Below are 24,150 nucleotides of genomic sequence, written 5' to 3' on the forward strand. Positions count from 1 at the left end.
ACCAGTAGGAAAAGGAGAGAGGGAAGCCAGCTCTCTGCTCTGTGCAGATCCCCAGAAAGCGTATCATTTCAGCCTGGTGTCCAGTAGCCAGAAGGTGTGTATCTGGCATTCGTGAACATGGAAATGCTCGTGTGTATAATGAGGGGGGTTAGATTAAAAGACCACGCCAGATGGGAAGATGTTTCATTCAACTTTTGTTTCCCCAACCCCACCAGCTCACAAGGAACCAGGAAAAGCCAGGGCCAACAGCCTTGTGTCTCTAGGAAGTCAGCGGGCCTCTGGGCTCTTCCACAAGCAGGTGACAATTGCCAGGCAAGCCAGTCTTCCCGGGAGCCCACAGGTCCTCCGAAACCCTCTCCTCCGCCAGAGGAGGGTGGGCTGCTACGATGACGACGCCAGCGACGAGGAAGAGTTTGATGGCGAAGGGGACTGCATTTCCCTCCCAGGGACCCTCTCAGGTCCCAGCAGGTCTCTGACAGAGGATGACTCTACATGCGTCTCAGCGGCCTCTTCCAAGGTCACGGGTATCAACCAAGAGGAACATCCCCAGAAAACCCTGGTCAGCAAGGCCTCCTCGGTGCCTCTCCTTGGCAGCTCGCTGGACTTACAGGAGAGTGTCCCAGGAGGCGTGGGGGACACCCTTTTACGTGCAGCCAACCCGCTGGTCCCTTCAGAGGCCCCCGAGGGTAGCCCTGGCGGCCTGGGGAGGAAGGAACCGTCAGGATCGAGGAGTTCACCCAAGTTGGAGTGCAAAGCCGGATCAGGCACCCAGAGTCTGGCGAGCACAGACAGCCCCAGTTCCCTCCAGCAGAAGAATGACAACCTGGGGTCCAGGCACAAACCAGTGGCCAGGGTCAGCCCACACCACAAGAGGCCCGAGGCTGAGGCCAGGCCCAGGAGCTCAGAAACAGCAAACCTGACCGATGGAGCCAGTGACCCATGTGGTCCGGACTTGAAAGTCCAGGCCGCTTCCGTCAAAGTGGCTGTGACTGGTCATCAGCCAGGAGGACCTGTGGAGAAGGTAACTGATTTCTCTTAGTTACTTGGGATCTAGTGAGTATTATATGAATGAGCATGGAGCATGCTGTAAAGCATACGTTAATCTGTCTGAAAGAAAGGATAATGATTGGAGAATTATCTTTCAATAGAGCCATTCATTTCAATACACAAACTGCTTGGGAGCCTGGTAATACTGCATCACCAGGTTGGTGGGGGGAGGTGCCTAGGTACTGAGTCGTGAGATCATTCGGCCAAAAGATATCATCGCTCTCTTACCTGTACACAGGGCCTGTGGCTGATGATGGAAGGGCAGTGCTAGGCCAGTGAAGGAAACCCCTGGGTCTGGTACCGGCTTCTCCACTGACTAATTGGTGGTCACTTGGGCAAGTTATTGAATCTTCCTGAACCACAGTTGTCTGGACTGTAAAATAGGGATGGTGCTGTCTGCCCTGATCATCTCCCAGAGTCGGGGTGACCATCAAATATAGGTTAATGGTGATTACGTCTGGCTGTCAATGTTCTGATTGATCCCTATTTTTTCAGACTTTCTACAGTGATGATGTATAGTTATAGCTACTCGTACCCTTGTTGTGAGTATCACATGAAATAGGGGCATGTGTTCACTTAGAAACATATAATGTACCACATTAAATGCACGTTAATATTATTTATGTTTCTACTTGGTTACCAGTATGTTAGAATGGCCCAGAATTATTAAATGGTACCTTTTTAAAAAAATTTTAACATACCTCCACTTTAGCAAGGAGAGAGTAAGAGAAACAAACATTGTGTACAGTCTCCTCAACATAAATAACTTCATTCTGAGCAAAGAATCTGAGATGACTTATAAGGCTATACAGGTATGCCTCGGAGATAATGCAGGTTCAGTTCCAGACCACTGCAATAAAGTGAATATGGCAATAAAGTAAGTCACATGAATTTTTTGGCTTCTCAGTGCATATGAAAGTTATGTTTACAGTATACTGTAGTCTGTTAATTGTGCAATAGCATTATGTCTTTAAAAATAATGTACATGTAATAACTTTAAAATACTTTATTGCTAAAAAATGCTAACCATCTGAGCCTTCGGTGAGTCATAATCTTTTTGCAATAGTTTCATCAAAGATCACTGATCACAGATCACCATAACAAATATAATACTAATGAAAAAATTTGAAATATTGTAAGAATTACCAAAATGTGACAGAGACAAATATGACAGAAATGAGCAGATGCTGTTGGAAAAATGGCACCAAGATACTTGCTCGATGCAGGGTTGTCACAAACCTTTAATTTGTAAGAAACACAGTATCTCTGAAGTGCAGTTTTTATTCCTATATTTATAAAGATGTGTGTTCAAGTGGTTTGTATAAACATACAAGAGAGCCAGAAAATATAAAGTCATAAAAGCTATTCTAGGCAGAAGGGTTTTTGTTGGTTTTTTTACCTTGTATAAAAAGTAGAAACTCACATCTTTTCCTCCTCCTAAAAAACTATTACCTCTAACTAGCACGTTTTATTTTTTTATTATTATTATTATTTTTTTAACAAAGCTTTTTGGTCATAGGTTCAGTCATTTTTTAAAATATTTATTTATTCATTCATTCATTCATTTGGTTGTGCCAGGTCTTAGTTGCGGCAGGCAGGCTCCTTAGTTGTGGCAATCGGGCTCTTTAGTTGTGGCTTTTGAACTCTTAGTTGTGGCATGCATTATGGGATCTAGCTCCCTGATCCCAGAGATCGAACCCGGTCCCCCTGCACTGGGAGCATGGAGTCTTAACCACTGCGCCACCGGGGAAGTCCCAGCACATGTGTTTAAAATGTAATGTTCAGCTAATGGGTAAACCCCTTCTTTTTAAAAGTATCACAAGGTTTGAATAACTGTATGAAGCCAAATCAGGGGTTTTATTCATAATAATTTATTTCTATTAAAATAAGAGCTCTTGTACTTGTGAATTAGTATCCCCGGTAAGAACTTTGAGCAGCATTTAAAACTTTTGTACAAAAGAAGTTCAATTTTTCTCACAAAATTTTTAGTTCCCAAATTTTATTTTATTTATATACGCAAAAGAAAATAGACTACATTGCCATAAGGTATTTACCCTCAAATATTAGAAGCTTAAAAAAACCAAAATTTTCTCTTTTGGCAAATGGATTGTCTTCCACTGTTTTTATTGAATACTTTTTAAAATTGAGATGAAATTCACATAACATAAAATTAAACATTTTAAAGTGTCCAGTTCAGGGCTTCCCTGGTGGTGCAGTGGTTAAGAATCCGCCTGCCAATGCGGGGGACACGGGTTCAATCCCTGCTTCAGGAAGATCCCACATGCCGCAGAGCAACTAAGCCCGTGCAGCACAACTACTGAGCCTGCGCTCTAGAGCCCGCGAGCCACAACTACTGAGCCCACGCGCCGCATCTACTGAAGCCCGTGTGCTCTAGAGCCTGTGCTTGGCAACAAGAGAAGCCCACGCACCGTAACGAAGAGTAGCCCCTGCTCGCCACAGCTAGAGAAAGCCTGTGCGCAGCAACAAAGACCCAACACAGCCAAAAATAATAAATAAATAAATAAATAAATAAATAAATAAATTTATTAAAAAGTAAAAAAATAAAATGTCCAGTTCAGTAGCACCTGCTGCATTCAGTGCTGTACAGTCACTACCTCTATCGAGTTCCCGGCTCTTCCAGTGGTTTTATATTACATTTATGCCTTATTAGTAAACAGAAAATTCACTGAGTTAAACACTGTGTAGATTTCCCTCAGCAGATAATTGATATTTTACTAAATGATTTTTCTTTTTTTTACAAAAGTAGCTAAAAGATACTCCATCTGTTTCACCTCTTTCCTCTGCTGCCACCTTTGGGCCACTTTATGACTCCTTCACTCAGAGGGTAAATTTATAATAAATCCGATTTAATTTTTTAGCAAGTCTATTTAAAAACTTTTTTTTTACGGTAGGTATTAGATAGAAGAAAGGAAGATGAAGTAATTGACACTTGGCTAAAGTGCAATTTTGAAATGTTAATTTTATTTATTCAGCTTAGTCCTCTCCCTAACTCCCAAAATGAGGAGCTGATTTTGGTCTTGGATATCTTTTTTTTATTATTATTATTCAGATTTAACTGGGCATCCTGTGTGGTTTTTTTTTTTTTTTTTTTTTTGGCTGTGTCGGGTCTTAGTTACGACACGCAAGATCTTTTGTTGTGGCATGCGGGCTGTTCGTTGTAGCATGTGGGCTTCTCTCAAGTTGTGGCACGTGGGCTCCAGAGCACGTGGGCTCTATTGTTTGCGGCAGGCAGGCCCTCTAGTTGAGAAGCGCATGGGCTCAGTAGTAGTGGCACACAGGCTTAGCTGCCCTGGGGCATGTGGGATCTTAGTTTCCCGACTAGGGATTGAACCCACATCCCCTGCATTGGAAGGTGGATTGTTTACCACTGGACCGCCAGGGAAGTCCCTGGTCTTGGATATCTTGATGCAACATTATAACAATAATGCCTTACCTCTGTATAGCCTTTCGTGGGTTTTTTTCTTCATTTTCTTATTTTTTAAATTAATTTATTGATTTTTATTGAAGTATAGTTGATTTACAACGTTGTGTTAGTTTCAGGTGTACAGTAAAGTGATTCAGTTATATATCCATATATACCTATTTTTTTTTCAGATTCTTTTCCCTTATAGTTTATTACAAAATATTGAGTGTAGTTCCCTGTGCTATACAGTAGGTCCTTGTTGGTTATCTATTTTATATATAGTAGTGTGTATATGTTAATCCCAAACTCCTCTAATTTATCCCTCCCCTCCCCACTTTCCCCTTTGGTAACCATGAGTTTGTTTTCCATGTCTGTGGGTCTGTATAGCCTTTTGTATGCTGCGTATTGTAGCTGTTATCTCATTTAATTATCCTTTATTTAAAACTTATTATCCTTTATTTAAGCAAGTCTTATCATCCCCATCTTTTTTCTAATTTTTTTTATTGTGGTAAAATACACATAGTATAAAATTTACCATCTTAACCATTAAAGTGTAGAGTTCCATGATATTAGTATATTTATAAGGTTATATAACCATCACCACCATCCATCTCCAGAACTCTTTTTATCTTGCAAAATGGAGACTCTGTACCCATTAAACAACAACTCCCCGTTTCCCCCTCCCACCAGCCCCTGGGAATCACCATTCTATTTTCTGTCTCTATGATTTTGACTACTCTGTGTACCTCATATAAGTGGAATCATACATTTGTGTTTTTTTTGTGACTGGTTTATGTCGCTTAGCATAATGTCCTCAAAGCTTATCCACGTTATAGCATATGTCAGAATTTCCTTCCTTTATAAGGCTGAATAATATTCCATTGTATGTATATAACACATTTTGCATATCCATTCATCTATCGACGGACACTTGGGTTGCTTCCACACTTTAGCTATTGTGAATAACACTGCTATGAACACGGGTGTACACCTATCTCTTTGAGACCCTGCTTTCAATTCTTTTGGGTATACACCCAGGAGTGGGATTACTGGATCATGTGGTAGTTCTGTTTTTATTTTTTTGAGGAATCTCCATACTGTTTTCCATAGTATGGAAATGGCTACACCATTTTACATTCCTACCAACAGTGCACGAGGTTCTAATTTCTTCACATTCTCACCAACACTTGTTATTTCTGTATTCTTGATTGTAGCCATCCTAATGGGTGTGAGGTAGTATCTCATTGTGGTTTTGATTTGCATTTTCCTAATCACCCACATCTTAAAGTTGAAAAAACTGAGGTTTAGGAAGAGCGACAAGACCATAACATTTCTGTTGGACCTTAAACCCAGAATCTGGATCTTGTGGCCCCTAGTCCAGGGCCCTTTGAATTTTCCCAAACCAGTTCTCTGTATATGATGTCTTAGGACACAGAAACCCTGAAAGCCACTGACAGTGACTTGTAGTTGTCCTTATGCCAGGACTCTCTGGGCAAGCTGACCATTGGGGATGGACGAGTACCCACCGACTGGGGGCCAGCTGGTACCCTGCCCCACCCAGATGCTGGCCACCCCACAGAGAAGCCACCTGAAGCTAAACCCGAGCAGGGGCAAGAACCCGCGACAGGTAAGATTATTTTATCACTTGTTAAGCTTCAGGATGGGAGGGCAGAAGTTACCTTAATAAAAGTGTTATCGATATATGTGGAGAATTTTGAGGGGCAGAGAAATCTTACACAGGTTAATGACAGTTAAATCTGCCTGCATTTAACAACTTTACTAGATCATCGTGCCTGAATTCATAGTTTTAATTCCATGTCGAGTGTGTCTGTCTTCAGCCAGTCCACAGCCTTTACCCATTTTCTGACATGTACCTTAGTGAATGAGGCACGAGATGAAACAGAAGCATATCCTGCCCTTCAGAAACTCAACACTCTGCTTACGTGAAATCAATTGTACTGAAAAATGGCAGGAAAAACCTCCACAGAGGACAAGTAAAAAATTAATATTTTTTTACCTCATGTATCCTCAGAAAATAATAGCTGAGGAGCCCTCCAAGGTCAGCAAGATGCTCCCAGGCCCGCGTGACTGTCGCTGGCCCTGGCAGGCTGTCCTCGGCACCAGGGACTCAGGTTATCAGCACACCTGTAACCTGCTCTAGTTAGGAAGCTGCACCAAGCCCTCCCTGTACTTCTACACCGACGACATCCGTTACAAAGGTGGCTGGGCCTTCTACCCCATGATGTGCCATAACTGAGCCAATGTGCTTCCCATTATTGAGTATCTGGGGGGTTTCCAAATGAAGGAGTATTTTGAAAGGTGATGTCATGGACTGCCACCATGTAATTTAATCTCCTTCAATAAAACCCTCTTAGGTTACACACTTTGCACAAAAGCCAAATTGCTGAACAAATTGTTCAGCGAGTGAATCACCTGAAAAACAGCCTTACATCCCCTCCTTTTGTCTCATTGCTACTTTTCCCCGAGGTTGGCACCAGCAGAAGCAGGAAAGTCATGCTGAAGGGAGTTCAAAAAGGTTGAGCAGAGAAGGACAGGAGGCCGTGGATGTGAATCTTGTGGTGCCCCGGCCGTCCTCGGGGACCTGGGGAAGTGGTGTCTGGTCTCCGTGCGTGTCCTGATGAGCCAGCCTTGTTGCTGCCAGGTGCTCTCCCCAGAGGTCAGGGTTTAGGTAACTGTGTGGGCTACAGAGCCAGCCTCCTGGGCTGACCCCTGGCCGTGAACTCTGTGACCCCAGACACATTGCTTAACAACTCTGTGCCTCAGTTCCCCACCGTTCCAGTGCAGATGGTCGCAGTGCTGGGAGGAAAATTAAGTGCATGAAAAACTCTTAGCACAGCGCTAAGTCCTAATAATTCGTTCTTAATTATTGACCGCCCCCTTCGGAGGGGGTAGGCATATGCAGTTCAGATGATTTGCATGGGAGATGTGGAGTGAATATAACATTTGGGGGAGATAACACTTCTCCAAGCAAGGGCTTTCATTGTGACTGAGGTTTTCACTCCAAGCTCAGACCCAGAGTTCATAAGAAAATGCAAATCTAATGTTATCATGCCAGTTTCCCCATCTATTGTAAGATGCCACGTGCCAGAGGTGGACAGCTTAGGTCGCGCATATGCAGGCCTTTTGAGGAGGAGCCTCCAGGACAGAGTGGCTGTCCAGAACCCACCTCATGGAATGACTTTACTTCCCACTGTCTCTAGGCAGGTGTCATCTTTCCCTGTGCCTTGGAGATTCCATGCTTTTTCTTGCTTCTCTGCTTTGACTCCCTTTCCTTCCTTACCTTCCTTCTCATCGGTCTCTGATCAAACTATCCCTCCAGAACCCCACTCAGGTCCGGACCCTCCTGTCACAGCTTCCCGGGACAATCTTACCTCCTAGGTCACCTACGCCCCCGAACCTGGTCAGGACACACTGGAGCTCAGGACAGGCTTCCATCTGTCTGGAGCATTCCATGTGTTTTCCCCAATTAGCCTCCTCTCCTGCACGAAGCAGTAAGGCCCTCAAGTACCCTGCTTGGACTGTTTTACTTTACTCTGTGGCTCACAGCCCACGGCATGGGGCTAAACCCCAACGTGATCAGCCAGGGACTGAGAGGTTTGCAGAATCAAACAGAACAACGGCCTGACTCCTGTGGGGTTTGCCATCAGAGGGCAGATGGTGCACAGAAACCCAAGTGAAGGATTTCTGGTGTCCCCCATCTTCATAAACAACCAAAAAGGGCAGAAGCAGAGGTTCCTTCTGCCATCCAGTTTGAGTTATTTTAGAGCCTCTAAAGCTTGGTGGTATTTGTTAGATGTGAGCACTCTGTAATTTTAGAGACAAAAACAAGCCTACATTTAGGCTGTGGGATGTCTTTCTAAAAAAGACCAAAAAATTGAGGCTGTTTACAGTTTTCCACTTTTTTAATTGAGAGGTTTTCTATTTTCTCACCTTCCCCCCGCCCCCGTATGTCCCCCGCCACCCACCTTCTGTTTACATTCTCTACACAGGACCCCACGGCTCCCCAGGCCCCCTCCCTTCCCCAGGGCAGAAGGGGGCGGTGCACCCTGACCCCAGCGAGACCTCAGCGCACGCAGGGCCAGTGAGGCCACCCGAGGACCCCGGAGAGACAGAGTCACCCAGGGCGCCTGAGTCTGAGGACAGTGCATCCCCGGGGACGATGGCGACAGCTTATCCTGACCTCAGCGAGACCGGAGCGGCCCCAGAAGCCAGCTCGCCCCGCGCCACCAGGAAGGCCGCTGCCCACAGCGGAGCGGGACCCACGGCCGAGGGGGCATCTCCGGCCACTGCCATGCTGTCACGAGACCTCACGACCCTGGAGAAGAGACAGGGGGTTCCGGGTCACCACAGCGAGGCTCTGCGAACCACGGGAACCCTCGTCCCTGGAAACTGCCGGGGGTCGGCTCTGCCCCCAGGAACAGACTCTGGGTCTGCAAGGGCGCCGCGGGCCAGCCCCTGCCTGCCGTCACCGAGTGACAAGGCCCCCGAGGGGTGTGGCGGTGCCGCGGGGCCCGGCTGCCCTCGGGGGAGCGGGAGCAGCCCCGTGACTGACATCGACAGGCTCCTGGAGGAGCTGGATGCTTCCGGAGCAAGGCTTCCGCCGGCCGGGAAAGGGGGCGGGCTGAGCCGGGAGCGCGCTGCCCCGGGGCCACCGCGGGCCGAGCCGGAGCCGGACTCGGGGAGCCAGGCCCCCGGCCCGAGGAGGCCCGCGGCTGCCGGTCCAGCCGCTTCCCCGCAGTGGGCCCACCAGCCTTCGGTTTTGGATTCCATCAACCCCGACAGACATTTTACTGTGAACAAAAGCCTTCTGAGCAGCTACTCTAGAAACCTCAGCAGCCAACACGAAGACAGTACATCGCTGTCGGGCCTGGGCGACAGCACGGAGCCGTCCCTCTCGTCCATGTACGGAGATGCTGAGGACTCATCTTCGGACCCCGAGTCGCTCACTGAAGCCCCCCGAGCTCCCGCCAGGGACAGCTGGTCCCGTCCTCGTCTTTGTCCTCGTCCTCGTGGGGCTTCTCACAAGGGAGACACGACGGAGTCTGAGGAGGAGCAGGTTGAAATCTGTTCCGCGAAGGGCGCCCCCGATCCCCCCGCGGCCGCCGCTCTCGCTCCTGCCCAGGGCGCCGCCTGCCCTGCCTTCGCCAGAGCCCTGCCACTGAAGCGCGGAGCCCTAAGCCGGGCGAGGGGAGACGCCGCCGGCGACGCCGCCTCCTCCGCGCCGGGAGCCTTGGGCCCAGCAGCCCCGGGCCCTCCACGGCTGCCTCTTCTCTCGGACGCGAGCTCTCAGCAGCCGGAGACGCCCGAGGATGCACGGGCTGCCGAGGACCCCGGGGAAGCCGCCCAGCCTCCGCCCGTCCCCAGGCCTGTCCCCGGGCCCCCGGGCACCCTCGGCTCTCCTAACATGGTGAATGGTTTGGAGCATGACTGGCTGGAGGACAAGACCCCGCCCGAAGAACAGGAAACAAATGTTCACGCCACTGGAAACCGGGGCGCCTTCAGGGCGTGCGTCCCCGAGAACAGAGACCTGGCTCTGGCAAACCTGCACATCTCCGAAGTTCAAGACCCGGACGACTTGCTGCCGAAGCCGAAACCCATCTCCAGACGGCCCATCATGGCCTGGTTTAAAGAGATAAATAAAAGCAACCAAGGGACGCATCCGCAGAGCAAAAGTGAAACGGACCAACCCACGATGCCGGCCAGAAGGCCCGACCCCAAGGATCAGGCGCTGAGCTCCAGCCACAGGAAGGGGGTGGCCATACCGGATGGCCCCCCTCCCCGGCTGAGTCCCGAGAATAAAGACCTGCCTAAAAAAAGCTCCATGGAAACCCTTCTGAGTACCTGTCAGAAACCCAAAGCCGGCCCTAAGCTGAAGAGACTGAGCATCAAAAGCAAAAGCAAAGTCAACTCCGAGGCCCCAGCCACTCACCCGGGGAAGGCCGGGGGCACAGAGCACAGGAAAGCCCTTGTTTCACCCCAGAGCTCCCACAAAATGCTTTCTAAGGTGGCATCACGCCGGTTCCACACAGGTGACCAGGAGGAACCGGACAGAAGTGCCGCAGCCTCCCCCCAGCCCCCGCAGTGTGTGGAGGGCAGGCTGCCCCAGGGCACCCCAGGCTCCCTGAAGCCCTCGGCATCCGACACCAGCATCAGGATGTTCATTTCGCCCTTGAGCTCCCCCAAGACCCTTCCTGAGCAAGGTGCGTGCAGTAGGCCCCACCCGGCTGTGCACTCAGAACCGGACCGAGGCTGCCCGGCTGCCCCCGGATCTCCAAAGTGTGGTCCAGAGAGCAAGGCTCCCCCTGCGTCCCCTGGGCTGCTGAGTCCCATGGCACCAAGGAGTGGCGTGTCCACAGCGGCCGGCAAGTGGGAGGTCCCCCCTACCGGGCAGGGCGAGCAGCCCCCGTCCAGCCAAATGGACTCAGCAGCAGAAGCCTTTCAGGCCGGAGGGACTGGCGACAAAAGAAGCAAAATAATCGCTGGTGAGCCCCTCGAAAGGACCAACCAGCTGAAAATCATTGAGATCTCTTCTGAAAGGATGCCGAAGAATGCGTATGGTGACAAGCCAGCTGAAAGTGACAGACAGGGAGGGTTCCTGGCCCAGAGCAACTGTCAGGAGAAGAGTGAATTCAGGCTGTGTCACCAGTCAGTGGAGTCATCCCCAAATCATCCATCCTCACGCACGCCTCGGGCCTCCCCGGTGGAGCAGGAAGTGCAGCGGTCTGTCAGCAGGGCGAAACAGACTTCCTCCTCCTCCTCCTCCTCCCCGCGGCTGCCGGCTAAAACGGCAGATCCCTGCCAGGGAAAGTCAGACCAGAGGGCAGACTCCCTGGGGATGTCCAGGAACGGCACGACAGTGGGCCCGGCGCTGGGTGACCATCCCTACTTCACGCCAAGGCCAGCAACCAGGACCTACTCCATGCCGGCCCAGTTCTCCAGCCATTTCGGCCGGGAGGGTCATGCCCTACACAGCCCAGGGCGCGCCCCTCGGGACAGCCAGATCCCTGCCACCAGTGGGGGCCTCCTCGAGGCCAAGGCGTCCAGAGGCAGTGTTCTCAGCCTGGTTAATGGACAGGGCGTGTATAGCGTAAAGCCCCTGCTGGAGACTTCGAGGAACCTTCCAACAACAGACGAAGGGGATGTCCTATCAGTGCAGGAAACAAGCTGCCTACTCACAGACAAAATCAAAGTCACCAGGAGATACTACTACTCTGAGCAGAACTGGCCCCATGAATCTACCTCATTTTTCTCTGTGAAGCAGAGGATCAAGTCTTTTGAGAACCTGGCCAATTCTGACCGGCCCACGGCCAAGTCCGGGGCCTCCCCCTTTCTGTCGGTAAGCTCCAAGCCTCCCATCGTGAGGCGGTCTTCAGGCAGCGTGGCGTCCGGGAACCTCGGCCACTCCAGTGACCCAGCAGCGAGGTTGCTGAGACGCAGCCTGAGTTCCTGCAGTGAAAGCCAAGGTGAAGCCAGCACCCTCATTCCCCCGATGACCAAGTCCCCGTCCAGCATGACTCTGACAGCCTCCCGGCAGAGCCCAGTGGAGGCTGGTAACAAGGGCGCTGACTCAGACCCAAAGAGATCACTTGGTCCTTCGGGAATCCCCACCCCCACGGTGACCCCGGCCTCTCCCGCCAAGAGAAACAAGTCCTCGGTGCGTCACAGCCAGGCTTCACTTTTGTCCCGCTCGAAGCTGCAGGAGCTGAGAGCCCTGAGCATGCCTGACCTCGACAAGCTCTGCAGCGAGGACTTCTCGGCTGGGCCGACTGCCGCGCTCTTCAAAACCGAGCTGGAAATCGTTCCCCAGAGGTCACTTGGCTCCCCTGCTGGAGGCCTCAACGGGTCCACTGCCCTTTCATGGCCCGTGAAGGGGGCGGACAGGGCCTGTCCAGGGGGAAGCAGCCCTAAAGCCACTGAGCCTGGGGCACCCAGTTCAGCCCACGATGTGGGTGAGACCACCCAGGATCTGCCTTCCGGAAAAAGTTGGTCAGTTAAGTAAGTATCCACCCCTGCCCTTTTATGTAATTAAACTTTTTTTTTGATGGACTGGTTTTATTATGCAAAGATAGTGCAGACTTCCCCTGTACCCGTTACCCAGCTGCTTCTGATGTTAACATCTTACGTAACCACGGTCCATTTGTCAAAAGTAAGAAGTTAACATTGGAACAACACTATTAGCTAAACAACAGACTTTATTTAGATTTCACTGAATAAATTCCACTAAACGTCCTTTTTCTATTCCAGCCTCCAATTTTGGTTTTAATATCATTACTGGGAAAATAAAGTGCCTGCAGGGAAAAGTGTTTGCCAAAATATTGCTCTAAAGAGAGGCTTCTGTAGGCTAGGGCACTTATACAGAAGTGCCGAGAGAGAGCGAGAGAGATGGTTGGACAGGGAAAGCCGACGCTCAGGGGAGAATCGGGGCCTTTGAGGGTGACTGGAGTCAAACGGGAAATTTCTAATGTGTTTTAAAATGTTTCACTGGAGCCTATAGAATATTTAATATGTCTGAAATTTTCTGTTAAACTCTGGCATTGGTCTCCTAACATCTTGGAGGGATCCCAAAAATCTATAGGAATTCCCACTGCTATCAGCAGTGAATGAAATTCCCGTTCAACATTCAGAATTCTTCAAGCAGTTTGGAGTGGGAGTTACGACCAAAAGAGAGCGTGAAAATCAGAAAATACCTGCAATACGGTAGAAAGGAGATCATTCTAAATGCATCCTAGCAAAATGGAGAAATTGCTTTTTTCTTTAATGTTCTTCAAATATATTTATATTATTTAGTTTGCATCAACTCCTGGTCTCAGCGGAGGATCAGCAAAGACTGCAGTCTGTTTTGTCGTCAGTGGAGTCAAAATCTACTGTCCTAGCTCTCATTCAGGAAGCGAAAGCACAATCAGAGGTGAGTGAAATACAGAAAACACAGGAAGATGGGACCGCTGCCACCTCAGTGCTCAGGCGTGTGCCACGGGCTGAGGGCCTGGGAGGGCCCTTCTCCGAGGGCTGTGTAGCGAGTCCTACAGCTTAGCCTGACTTCTGTCTCGCTTGTAGCTTGCTTGTCTTGAATTTTTAGGTGCCAGGCTGGTGTTTTAATTCCCCAGCAGTGACGAGTTACCATCTTCCCTACCCACCCCCACCACCCCGCCCCCGCACTTGGTTTGTCTGCAGTGAGTCCTCCGAATAGGACGAGGCATCCTGGAACTGTCGGGGAATGGGCACAAGTACCTTTGTCCACCTAACTGGACATAAACTACCTGTCAAGGGAGCCACCTGCTGGGGAAATGAGACTTAACGGCTGTGTAGCCCTACCCCAGCCCTAAGTGTAAGAGCTTCAAAGAAGCTGATTAGTCATTACAAGTAAAGTTTTTCAGTAAATTGGATGTGACAATAAACAATAACAAAAGAAATGGTCCATATCTAACCCTGGAGCACATTAATTTCTCAGAACTGTTCACTGAGATTTGAACCCTAATATATGAATATTTTCTGTCCAGAGAAGAAAAGCAAACATGAACAGTTTTTCTTGAGTGGTAATGTACCTGGGTCACGGATGTCACCCGAGAACACTGCTCCAGAAATTCTAATATTACCCAGCAGGGCTGTGACATTGGCATCTAATAAGGAATGAGCCAGAATGGAGAGGAGATGGGATGGAATAGAGACCAGTTCCTTTCAGCTTCCACTGCCTTTGGATTCTCGGCCCCTGGTTTGGGTCTGTAAAGTTAGGAAACACCTTGAGACATACTGCGTTTTTTACTTTCAGGATGAGGGACTATTTCATCCTCTCCCTTCCTCCTTCTGTTACAAAGCATGAAAACCTTACTCTGGGATTTTGAGTCAAGGTGGCTCAGTGGGTTCACACTTTGCCAGGCTCTTTGCTCCAGACATTTTACGGTGTTAGACATGAGGTGAAAACCAAAAAGTCTCAACCAGCCTCACAAGTGAGAGGCACACTGTCAGGGACCACAGACAAAGCAGAGACTTTTTGTGTGAACGGGGCGCTGAGCGCCACCCTGGGGTCATCTTCTGGGCCTCCCTCACCCCCTCAGCCTGGTTGCATATTCACCACCAGCAGGTGTTGAAGATTATTCCTCCTTTGATCAGAATGCAGCTTGCTTTTATCTCTTTTTCTAATTGTCTTCAGTTAATTTCAGAGAGGAGCTGTGAGTAGAGATCTCCTCTCTCTGCCATCTTCAGAAGTTTCCTGCCTTGCTTTTTTCCAAAGAGTATGGTCTGTAGGTGTTGAAAACGGCCCTGCACACAGTGACTTCCTGTGACCTCTGGAGGTGCTGTGAGAGATTAGAGAGAGTCAGGAAACAGCCCTGGTCTTGTGACTTCAACACGCCCAAACCTTGGAGAGCTCTTGAGGTGCTTCTAGCTTCCCTGATGCTGTGCTAATTAAGTTTCTCAAAGAGGCAACACTTGGCCTGGCAATCAGCCTCTAGACGACTTGTATCCTCAAACACAACTGGAAGAAGACTTTGAATAAATTAGAATTTTGGTGATATGGCCTAGAATGCAGGAGATTCTCATTTTCAAATACTGTCTTTGCTCCAATAAGGCATTTAAATATCTGAGATCATTTCCCAGACCACATGTTCCTGTTTTTGTGAGAAAGCATAGTCATCATTCTTCTCTCCAGTGAACAGTGTCTGAGCATATATGCACTTGGACTTGCCCATGAAGTCAAAATCCCAGCCCCCCACAGTTCTGCACGATATTCTAGTGTTAGCACATGGAGCTTTGGTTTGAATGAACTTCTTTAGAGAGGTGTAAAATGCTTGGGATTACTCTTTAGGACTTAATAGGACTAAACACTGTTTATTTTAAATGTTGGTTTCTTTCCCCAGCACAATACAGAGGTGGTTTTCTCTTCCAACATTTTCACTTTCTCTCTGTCAAAGCAATCCTGGAGGGTTATTATTAGATTCTTTTTCTATCAACATGTTTGAGAACACCTTGAATTGATGGATTATAAATCACTTCATGGGAAACCTAGCAATGCAGGTCTTTAAAATGATGCTGAATCTTATCTAGCGTGTGTGTGAAGGAAGTCCAAATTCAGAATAATTAGCCCAGCTAATTTTTTTTTAATTTTAAAATCTTTTTAAGCATTTAGTTAAATGCTTTTATTCCAAGCATCAATCTTTTGATTGATGCTTGGAACACAGGACGGTCTTTTGTTACTTAACCCTAGGACCCTACTAAGAATGTTCTAGTCTCAATATGAGTTGACAAGTTGTTTTAATGTACTATTTTTCAGCATACTTTGTGTTTTATGACTACCAGTTCATTAATTGCACCGAAAATCCAATAAGCTGAACATGGTGGAAGGTGGGACGTAAAACTTAACGGCCTCAATGTGCTCTTGTCCTGTCTCTTGGCACCTATACTTCTCTCTCCTGCTGACAACATGGGCTTTGCTCAATTGCAGACTTAGAAAATTGTAAAGAAATCCCTTCATGATTGAATTATGTGCTGTGATCAGATTTGGGAACACACAGTCTGGTGCCGAGAATGACTTCTAAAGTGTCCCGTGTCCCTGCCACTATCCTGGTTCATATGACCTTGGTGGTTCTATAGCTACAGGATAGACCCTCAAAACTCCACATAAGCACCACCAAGGAGGAAGGCAGGATATTCAAGATGGCCTCTCCACTTCCAGTATTGTGTGGAAGTGCCTAAAGAACCACTGGGGCTAGTGGTGACAAGCTCTGCAATACTGCGGGAGGACTGACATCAGAACTTCCTTACTCTGGCACAAGGGATATACTTGTTTCTGTTTCTTTTCACTAGAATAAAGAAGATATTTACTTCATAGTCTTGAATAAAAAAGAAGGCTCAGGTCTGGGATTCAGTGTGGCAGGAGGGACAGATGTGGAGCCAAAATCAATTGTGGTAAGTGACAATGTCGAGATGCTGTCGGAAGAGTCACTCCTGAAGCAGCCTCAGAATTTGATCAGGACAGAATTCATGTCAGTGGGTTCAAAGAATGCTGGTGTCTGTTCCCTGCCACCAAAACAAACAGAAAAGTGGGGAAAGTAGTACATAATGTTATCATTGACAAAGAGACACAGTGTTTTTTTTTTTTTAACATCTTTATTGGAGTATAATTGCTTTACAATGGTGTGTTAGTTTCTGCTTTATAGCAAAGTGAATCAGTTATACATATGTTCCCATATCTCCTCCCTCTTGCATCTCCCTCCCACCCTCCCTATCCCACCCCTCTTAGGTGGTCACAAAGCACCGAGCTGACCTCCCTGTGCTACGCAGCTGCTTCCCCCTAGCTATCTATTTTACATTTGGTAGTATATATATATGTCCATGTCACTATCTCACTTCGTCCCAGCTTACCCTTCCCCCTCCCTGTGTCCTCAAGCCCATTTTCTATGTCTCCATCTTTATTCCTGTCCTGCCCCTAGGTTCTTCAGAACCATTTTTTTTTTTTTTTTTTTAGAGTCCATATATATATGTGTTAGCATACGGTATTTGTTTTTCTCTTTCTGACTTAATTCACATTGTATGACACACTCTAGGTCCATCCACCTCACTACAAATAACTCAATTTCTTTTCTTTTTATGGCTGGGTAATATTCCATTGTACATATGTGCCACATCTTCTTTATCCATTCATCTGCTGATGGACATTTAGGTTGGTTCCATGTCCTTGCTATTGTAAATAGAGCTGCAGTGAACATTGTGGTACATGACTCTTTTTGAATTATGGTTTTCTCAGGGTATGTGCCCAGGAGTGGGATTGCTGGATCATATGGTAGTTCTATTTTTAGTTTTTTAAGGAACCTCCATACTGTTCTCCATAGTGGCTGTATCAATTTACATTCCCACCAACAGTGCAAGAGGGTTCCCTTTTCTCCACACCCTCTCCAGCATTTATTGTTTGTAGATTTTTTGGTGATGGCCATTCTGACTGGTGTGAGGTGATACCTCGTTATAGTTTTGATTTGCATTGGGAGACGCACTTTTAACACATAGCGAGTGACCTTTAAGATGATGATACATATAAACACAGTTGTCTATATCCTCATATTCACCTCATTTTATTGGTTTAAGCATTGGAAGGACATTAGAACTAACGGACCAAAACTTGCATTTGCTTATAAATCACTTCTTTCTCAAGATCAAAAACTTAAAATTTTTTATCATTCAAAAGCCTCTGAAATCACTAGGGAGGCCACCTTCCTTGGACGAAGCCAGGTCCTGTTCATCTTTCTACTCTTATGGCCCCGTGGAGTGCCAGACACATTTGAGATGCTAGCATGAATAGAGTAAAAATGTGTTGAGGTGCTGGTACTGACATTTTTAATCCCATTCCTCACACGGAATGTTTTTGATAAACCAAGTGTTTGTATGATTTGGAAAACTTGCCATTAGATAGCTCCTTTACTACAAATTTGCCCTTTTGCTTTTACTGGAGGTCATAAATGAACTTGGCTTTTGTCCTCTCCTGTCCCAGATCCACAGGGTGTTTTCTCAGGGGGCAGCTTCTCAGGAAGGGACCGTGAGCCGAGGGGATTTCCTTCTGTCCGTCAACGGCGCCTCATTGGCTGGCTTAGCCCACGGGGAGGTCCTGAAGGTTCTGCACCAGGCACAGCTGCACAAAGATGTCCTCGTGGTCATCAAGAAAGGGAGTGATCGGCCCAGGCCCTCCCTCAGGCAGGAGCCTCCCATGGCCAATGGGAAGGGCTTGCTGTCCAGAAAGACCAGCCCCCTGGAGCCTGGAACAGGTAAGGTACCAGTTCAGCAACCAGCAGGGGCCTGAGCTATTTGCAATGACTTTGCTGAGAATGGCACTGATTCCACTGAACAAATGAGAACCTCTTCTTGTCCAGATGCCTCCACGGTGTTGGGGGTGTTCTTAGTCTTCTCTCTGCTCTGTTGTCTTGCTCTCATTCTTCTAGAAAGCTAAAGCCCTTCCCAGTACAGGGAAACACCTTATTTATCAGACCTTGTCATGCTCACCTTTGCCCTTGCACTGTCTCAACTGTTTGGTGTATTTTTTTTTTTTTTGGCCACGCGGCTTGTGGGATCTTAGTTCCCCGACCAGGGATTGAACCCAGGCCCTGGCAGTGAAAGCGCTGAGTCTTAACCACAGGACCGCCAGGGAATTCCCCGTTTGGTGTATTTTCAATGGGATCCTGGAAACGTAACCTGTCAAAGGAAACCACCAGGCACTTAGTCCTAACAGCTTTCAGAGCTTTTAAGACTCAGGAACTCAGATATGGAAGACTATCCCGAAATTTATAATCATTAAGTGTTCCTGTGGCACCTTCAAGGCATCTGGCCTTGAACCAACCTCTACAAAGTTATCAAATTGCAAGCACATTCAGGGCTTAAACTTATTTCTTCGTATTCCTATTCCTTAAGATCCCCCTGCCCGGGGCTCTACCAGATCCTATGCAATTATGCCTTAACATGCACTGAGCAGCCCACTTGGGGCCTGATGCAGTAGGCTTGATGTCAGAGGCACCTGGGAAGCTTTTAAAAAATCCTGATCCCCAGGAAATCCCCCAGCTCAATTAAGTCAAACTCTGAGGGGTGTGGGTGGTGGGATGGGGGACCAGCATCCATGTCTTCTTAAGGTTCCCCAGGTGAGTCCAGTGTGGGCCTGTCTTCCTGTTTAACTGCAAGTAAAATGACCTACTGAAAAACGGTGCTGCTCCCACTGCTAGTAAGTTTCTTTCAGACCATGTGGAGTGGCCTTCTCTAAACCACAAGAATGGACTGGCCATTACATTCAAAGGCAGTGATTCTGGCTTGGCCTCAACCCCAAGTGGACAGTTTTAATCTGTTTGTGGTCCTTCCCCTGCCTCCCAAGCAATCAAGTGCCCTTTCCACTCGACTCAGACATCCTTCACTGATACAGCAAGCAAGTAAGGGAAACAAAAGGCAAGTTTACAATCCCTACTCAGACCCCCAAGATAGACCCCAGCCCAGCCTCTCCACACTAGCGCACAAAGTAGGCACAGGCTCGTTGCTATGAAGCAGGCATCGCCAAGGAAACGCGCTCCCCACAGTGGAGCCAGGAGATGGCAATGAAGGCAGCTAGTGTGTGATGCAGACAGACAACCAGAGGCAGGGGTACCCCTCACAGGAGCAGAAGGGGAAGGAAGGAAGCTCCACGTCTCATGTGAGGCCTGGCATTTGGGTGTTGCAGGTTGTCAGTACCAGGCTGTGACGCTCTGCTGCCGTCGGCTGCCAAGGTTGGCAGGAAATCAAATCTGATTCCCCAAGCGTGACTTCAGTCTCCACTGAGATGATGTGCACCGACTATCTGGGGTTGACAAGAGCAGTTTGGCTTCTGGGGATTTCTGCTTGGGCATAAATGCCTTCTCCGTGCTTGCAGAGAGTGCTTAGCGGGGCAAGGGACAGCAGGAACACAGCTCTAGATTTGGGAGAGCAACCCTAAAGTTGGTCTCAGATGTCGTTATCAGCACTTCAAGGTGGACGGGACTCGAGGGTGCCCGGGGAACACACCTGGGGGCACCGGGCAGGAGGGGCTGCGGTTCCCTGTCAGTCATCATCATCTTTACGAACACTGTCGCTGCAGGGAGAAGCACAGGTGCACACGAGGCTCTGTGTGTTGAAGTGCTGAAGACCTCGGCTGGGCTGGGACTGAGTCTGGATGGAGGGAAATCGTCTATGTCTGGAGATGGGCCCCTGTTCATTAAAAGAGTGTACAAAGGTAATGTTCTAGAAACCCCAATCTGCTGCCTAGTACCAGTTTTCTGTGTATGTCAGTGCCTTCCATTTGGAAATCAAATTTGTTTTAAAAAATCTGCAATGTGTTTAATGCTGACATACAGGGTTTACGGTGTGTCAGCCCTGTTTGTGAGCATTTTACACGTTTTAACTCATGTCATCCACATGACAGTTCTATAGGATGGGTACTATTATTATCATCCCTGTCTTACAAAAGAAGAAACTGAGCCACAGGGGAGTTATGCAGGCACCTAAGGTCACACAGATTAAGTGGCAGAATCAGGCTTGAACCCAGGCTCCAGAGTCTGTGCCCCCAACCTCAATACTGTATCCCCTAACTCCATGCTCCTGTCTTCGTGTTCTTACTTACGATTAGCTGTTACGGATGTGAACACAGCAAGCTAAGTAATGCCATCAGAATTGCCAGTCAGGGGTACTTAACATTGGTCAAGGTCATATTCACTTAAAATTGCAAATACTGGATTTCAAGAAAGTAATATGGGAGCAGTAGATATTATTGAAATAGTTGGTAGATATGAGGTCTCTTCATGAACTTAAATAATGCATTTTATGATCTTGGACAGTTCTCAAAATTATCTCTTCAGGTCCCTGAGCTGAGCAATTATATTAACAATTATACTAATGATATATTTATATATATATATACATATATGCTGATTATATATCCTATTATATGTAATATTTTATTATACTATAATACTGTTTCATATATTCAATATATATTTATACTGATATTGTTAGTATTAAAACATATACATATATACTGATATTGTTAATATAATTCAGCTGAAGAGATTTTTGGGAACTGTCCAATATCATAAAATGAATTATTCAAGTGTATAAAGAGATTTCGTATCTGCCAACTAGTCCAGTGATATCTACGGCTCCCGTCTACTTTCTTCCAGTCTAGCACACACTCAAACTGTAAATGGGTGGCAGCCAGAAACAGGCTGTTTGCTCACGATCCCTGGGGCAAGCAGAGGACAGGCATAAATCAGGAGCCAGGCCTCTGCTGTGTGTGACATCTAGACTCACGGTACCAGGGTAAAGGGAAAACCCTATACATGTTAACTGGACAGCAGTAGAACACAGAAAGGCAAGTTAAGGCAAGCGTGAAACTGTTTGACTATAAGAGCACTCTTAAGCAAGAGCTCTAAAACAAAGTGTACAAAGTACATGAGGAAATCGCCAACAGACACAATAAACAAGAAAGTCCATTAAAAAATTAAGGCAGGAATATTAGCCATGAAACAAGGCAAGAGGGTATTCAAAAGAAACAGGCAGATATGTTAAAACAGACACACACAGAGAAGCCCATTAGCAAAAAGGCAGTCAAATATATTTTTAAATTAATAAATAGAATTAAAAAGTATACTAAATCCTTACAAAGAGAGAAGAATTTATAAAAATCAAGAAAGAAGAAACCAGAAAAACTGCAGCACAAGGGAAAAAAGAGATAAAAATTACAAAAGGGTGATGAGCGATGAGGAGGAAATATTGAGGAGTGCCAGAAAAAGAAAGAAAGAAAAAAAAAGAACACGAGAAAGGAAATATTTGGAGAAGTCATGACTATTGAAAAAAAACAGGAGTATTCAGGCTGAAAATTCTCATCAAGGGCAAAACAGGATGAATTTTATAGAAACCCAAACCTTGATGTATCACAATAAAGTTTCAAAATATAAAGAACTTAAAAAGCACACAGAGGGCTTCCCTGGTGGCGCAGTGGTTGAGAATCTGCCTGCTAATGCAGGGGACACGGGTTCGAGCCCTGGTCTGGGAGGATCCCACATGCCACGGAGCAACTAGGCCCGTGAGCCACAACTACTGAGCCTGCGCGTCTGGAGCCTGTGCTCCGCAACAGGAGAGGCCGCGATGGTGAGAGGCCCGCGCGCCGCGATGAAGAGTGGCCCTCGCTTGCCACAACTAGAGAAAAGCCCTCGCACAGAAACGAAGACCCAACACAGCCAAAAATAAATAATAAATAAATAAAAATTAATTAAAGAAAAAAAGCACACAGAAAATTTGCAGCTTGCTCACAAAGGCAGTAATCAGACTGGCAGCATGAATGCCAGAAAACAGACTAACCTTCAGAGGACTGAGCCTAAAACAGCAAGATGGAGGTGTTTAGGACACACAGTGAAGGGTGCCGGAGTCACCGCCACTGTGATCAGCCACAGGACACGCAGCCTCCGCAGGCCAAGAAGCTCACAGCTTAAAAAGGATTTTCTGGCCTGTGAGCCAAACAGCCAGAAGCTGAAGGTGGCTAAAGCAGCAGCCCAGGTGGAGACTGGGAGGCCAGGCCCAGGAATCCCATGGAATCTGCAGCACTGAAGTGGAGAAGCAGCCCCAGGGGAGATGAGCATCCCCCAGACCTCCTTCCAGCAGAGCAAGGACAATGTCCTGGGTGACTTCCTGGCCTTTGTCTCTAGCATCTGGCTAGAAATCCATGAAACTATATAAATGGATAGAGAGGAAGAATTGATACAAAGAAGCACCTGTTCCACAGATGAGCATTTCCAGTGCCCTTGTGTGCAGGCCTGCAGATTTACTCTTGGGAAAAGGCATTCAAGGATTTCTGAATATTATACAGATCCCTCCCCTTCACTCTTTGGAGACTGGTAAATCTAGTTTCTTTGTAGAGGCTTAGAGCTCTGCCCAAAGATTTCATCATCTTACCTTTATTTCATACTTACAAATTTAAGTACAGGTACAGGTTTTCTGTTTATCTTGGTTTCCTGTGCCTTTTAGCTCAAACACCAAAAGCAATATAGCAATCTTCAATTTCTTGCATCAATCTAATACAAAAAAATTCTTTGAGTAATAAGTGAGTTAAATATCATATTTCCCTAAAGCTCTCTGGAAGGTCAGGGATTTTACTGATGAAAAAAATGCAGTAAACAGTTACTTGTAACCTCTTGTGTGAAGCGGCAGCCATCCAGGTAGAACACTGTCACTACTAATATCTGGGCTGCTTTTTAAAAAAAATTTTAACACTTTAAAAATGTTTTTGTTTTTACTATGTTTGGGCTGCTTTTAAAGATGTTTCTGTATCATTTTACCAAGAATATCAGTTAATACAATAAGATAAGAAAAAGATAAGAGGTATAAAGATTGGAAATACAGGAATACAATTCGTCATTATTGGCAAATTGTATGTTCTTCCTGACTGAAAAAATCTAAGAGAATCAAATGTCAAGCCAATATAAATAGCTCACCAAGATCGCTGAATTCACAATCAACATACAAAAAAAAAAAAAAAAAATCAATAGAATCTCCTATATATCAGCAATAACCATTATTTTAAAACCCTATAGGGAGGGTTTTATAACACAATACACATCATGAAAGAATATATATATATATATATATATATATATGTAAAATGTTTAACTTCTGTATGGCAAAAAATTTCACAAAAACACATCGTGAAAGAATACATATGTAAAATGTTTAACTTCTATATGGCAAAAAATTTCACAAAAACACATCGTGAAAGAATACATATGTAAAATGTTTAACTTCTATATGGCAAAAAATTATATCATAAACAAAATCTAAGTGACCGACAAGAAGATATTTACAATGTATTTAATCAACAAAAGGCTAATTCCAGAATATATAAAGAACTATAATTCAATAAGAAAAATACATGGGACTTCCCTGGCGGTCCAGTGGTTAGGACTCCACGCTTCCACTGCAGGGGGCACGGGTTCGATCCCTGGTCAGTGAACTAAGATCCCACAAGCCACACAGCGTGGCTGAGAAAAAAAGAAAAATACTAAATAGAAAATCTGGGTAAAGGAAATGAATAGAAAATAGAAAAAGTTAAAACCTAAATGGTCAAGAAATATAGGGAAGGTCACTCAAACTTGTATTAGTTATTGGGTGAAAATTATAACTATTGGGAATCATCT

The 24,150-nt window shown here is 46.5% G+C and overlaps 1 protein-coding gene across 15 annotated transcripts in view; it reads left to right on the plus strand.

The window, feature by feature from the left end:
• The window catches only part of PDZD2 (PDZ domain containing 2), a 387,522-nt gene that overhangs the window by 358,573 nt on the left and 4,799 nt on the right, over positions 1 to 24,150 (plus strand). For 14 of the 15 annotated variants that reach the window (XM_082382125.1, XM_082382136.1, XM_082382137.1 and 11 more), the window contains 7 exons: positions 216 to 1,021; positions 5,954 to 6,098; positions 8,482 to 12,487; positions 13,280 to 13,397; positions 16,292 to 16,393; positions 17,970 to 18,240; positions 20,064 to 20,198. In XM_082382125.1, coding sequence (XP_082238251.1) covers positions 216 to 1,021; positions 5,954 to 6,098; positions 8,482 to 12,487; positions 13,280 to 13,397; positions 16,292 to 16,393; positions 17,970 to 18,240; positions 20,064 to 20,198 — 5,583 coding nt within the window. The remainder of the gene's footprint in view (positions 1 to 215; positions 1,022 to 5,953; positions 6,099 to 8,481; positions 12,488 to 13,279; positions 13,398 to 16,291; positions 16,394 to 17,969; positions 18,241 to 20,063; positions 20,199 to 24,150) is intronic. The other variant, XM_082382135.1, reaches the window with a different exon arrangement.

This window comes from Balaenoptera borealis (genome assembly GCF_965194805.1).
Source record: "Balaenoptera borealis genome assembly, chromosome: 2".
In the NCBI taxonomy this organism is placed as follows: domain Eukaryota; kingdom Metazoa; phylum Chordata; class Mammalia; order Artiodactyla; family Balaenopteridae; genus Balaenoptera; species Balaenoptera borealis.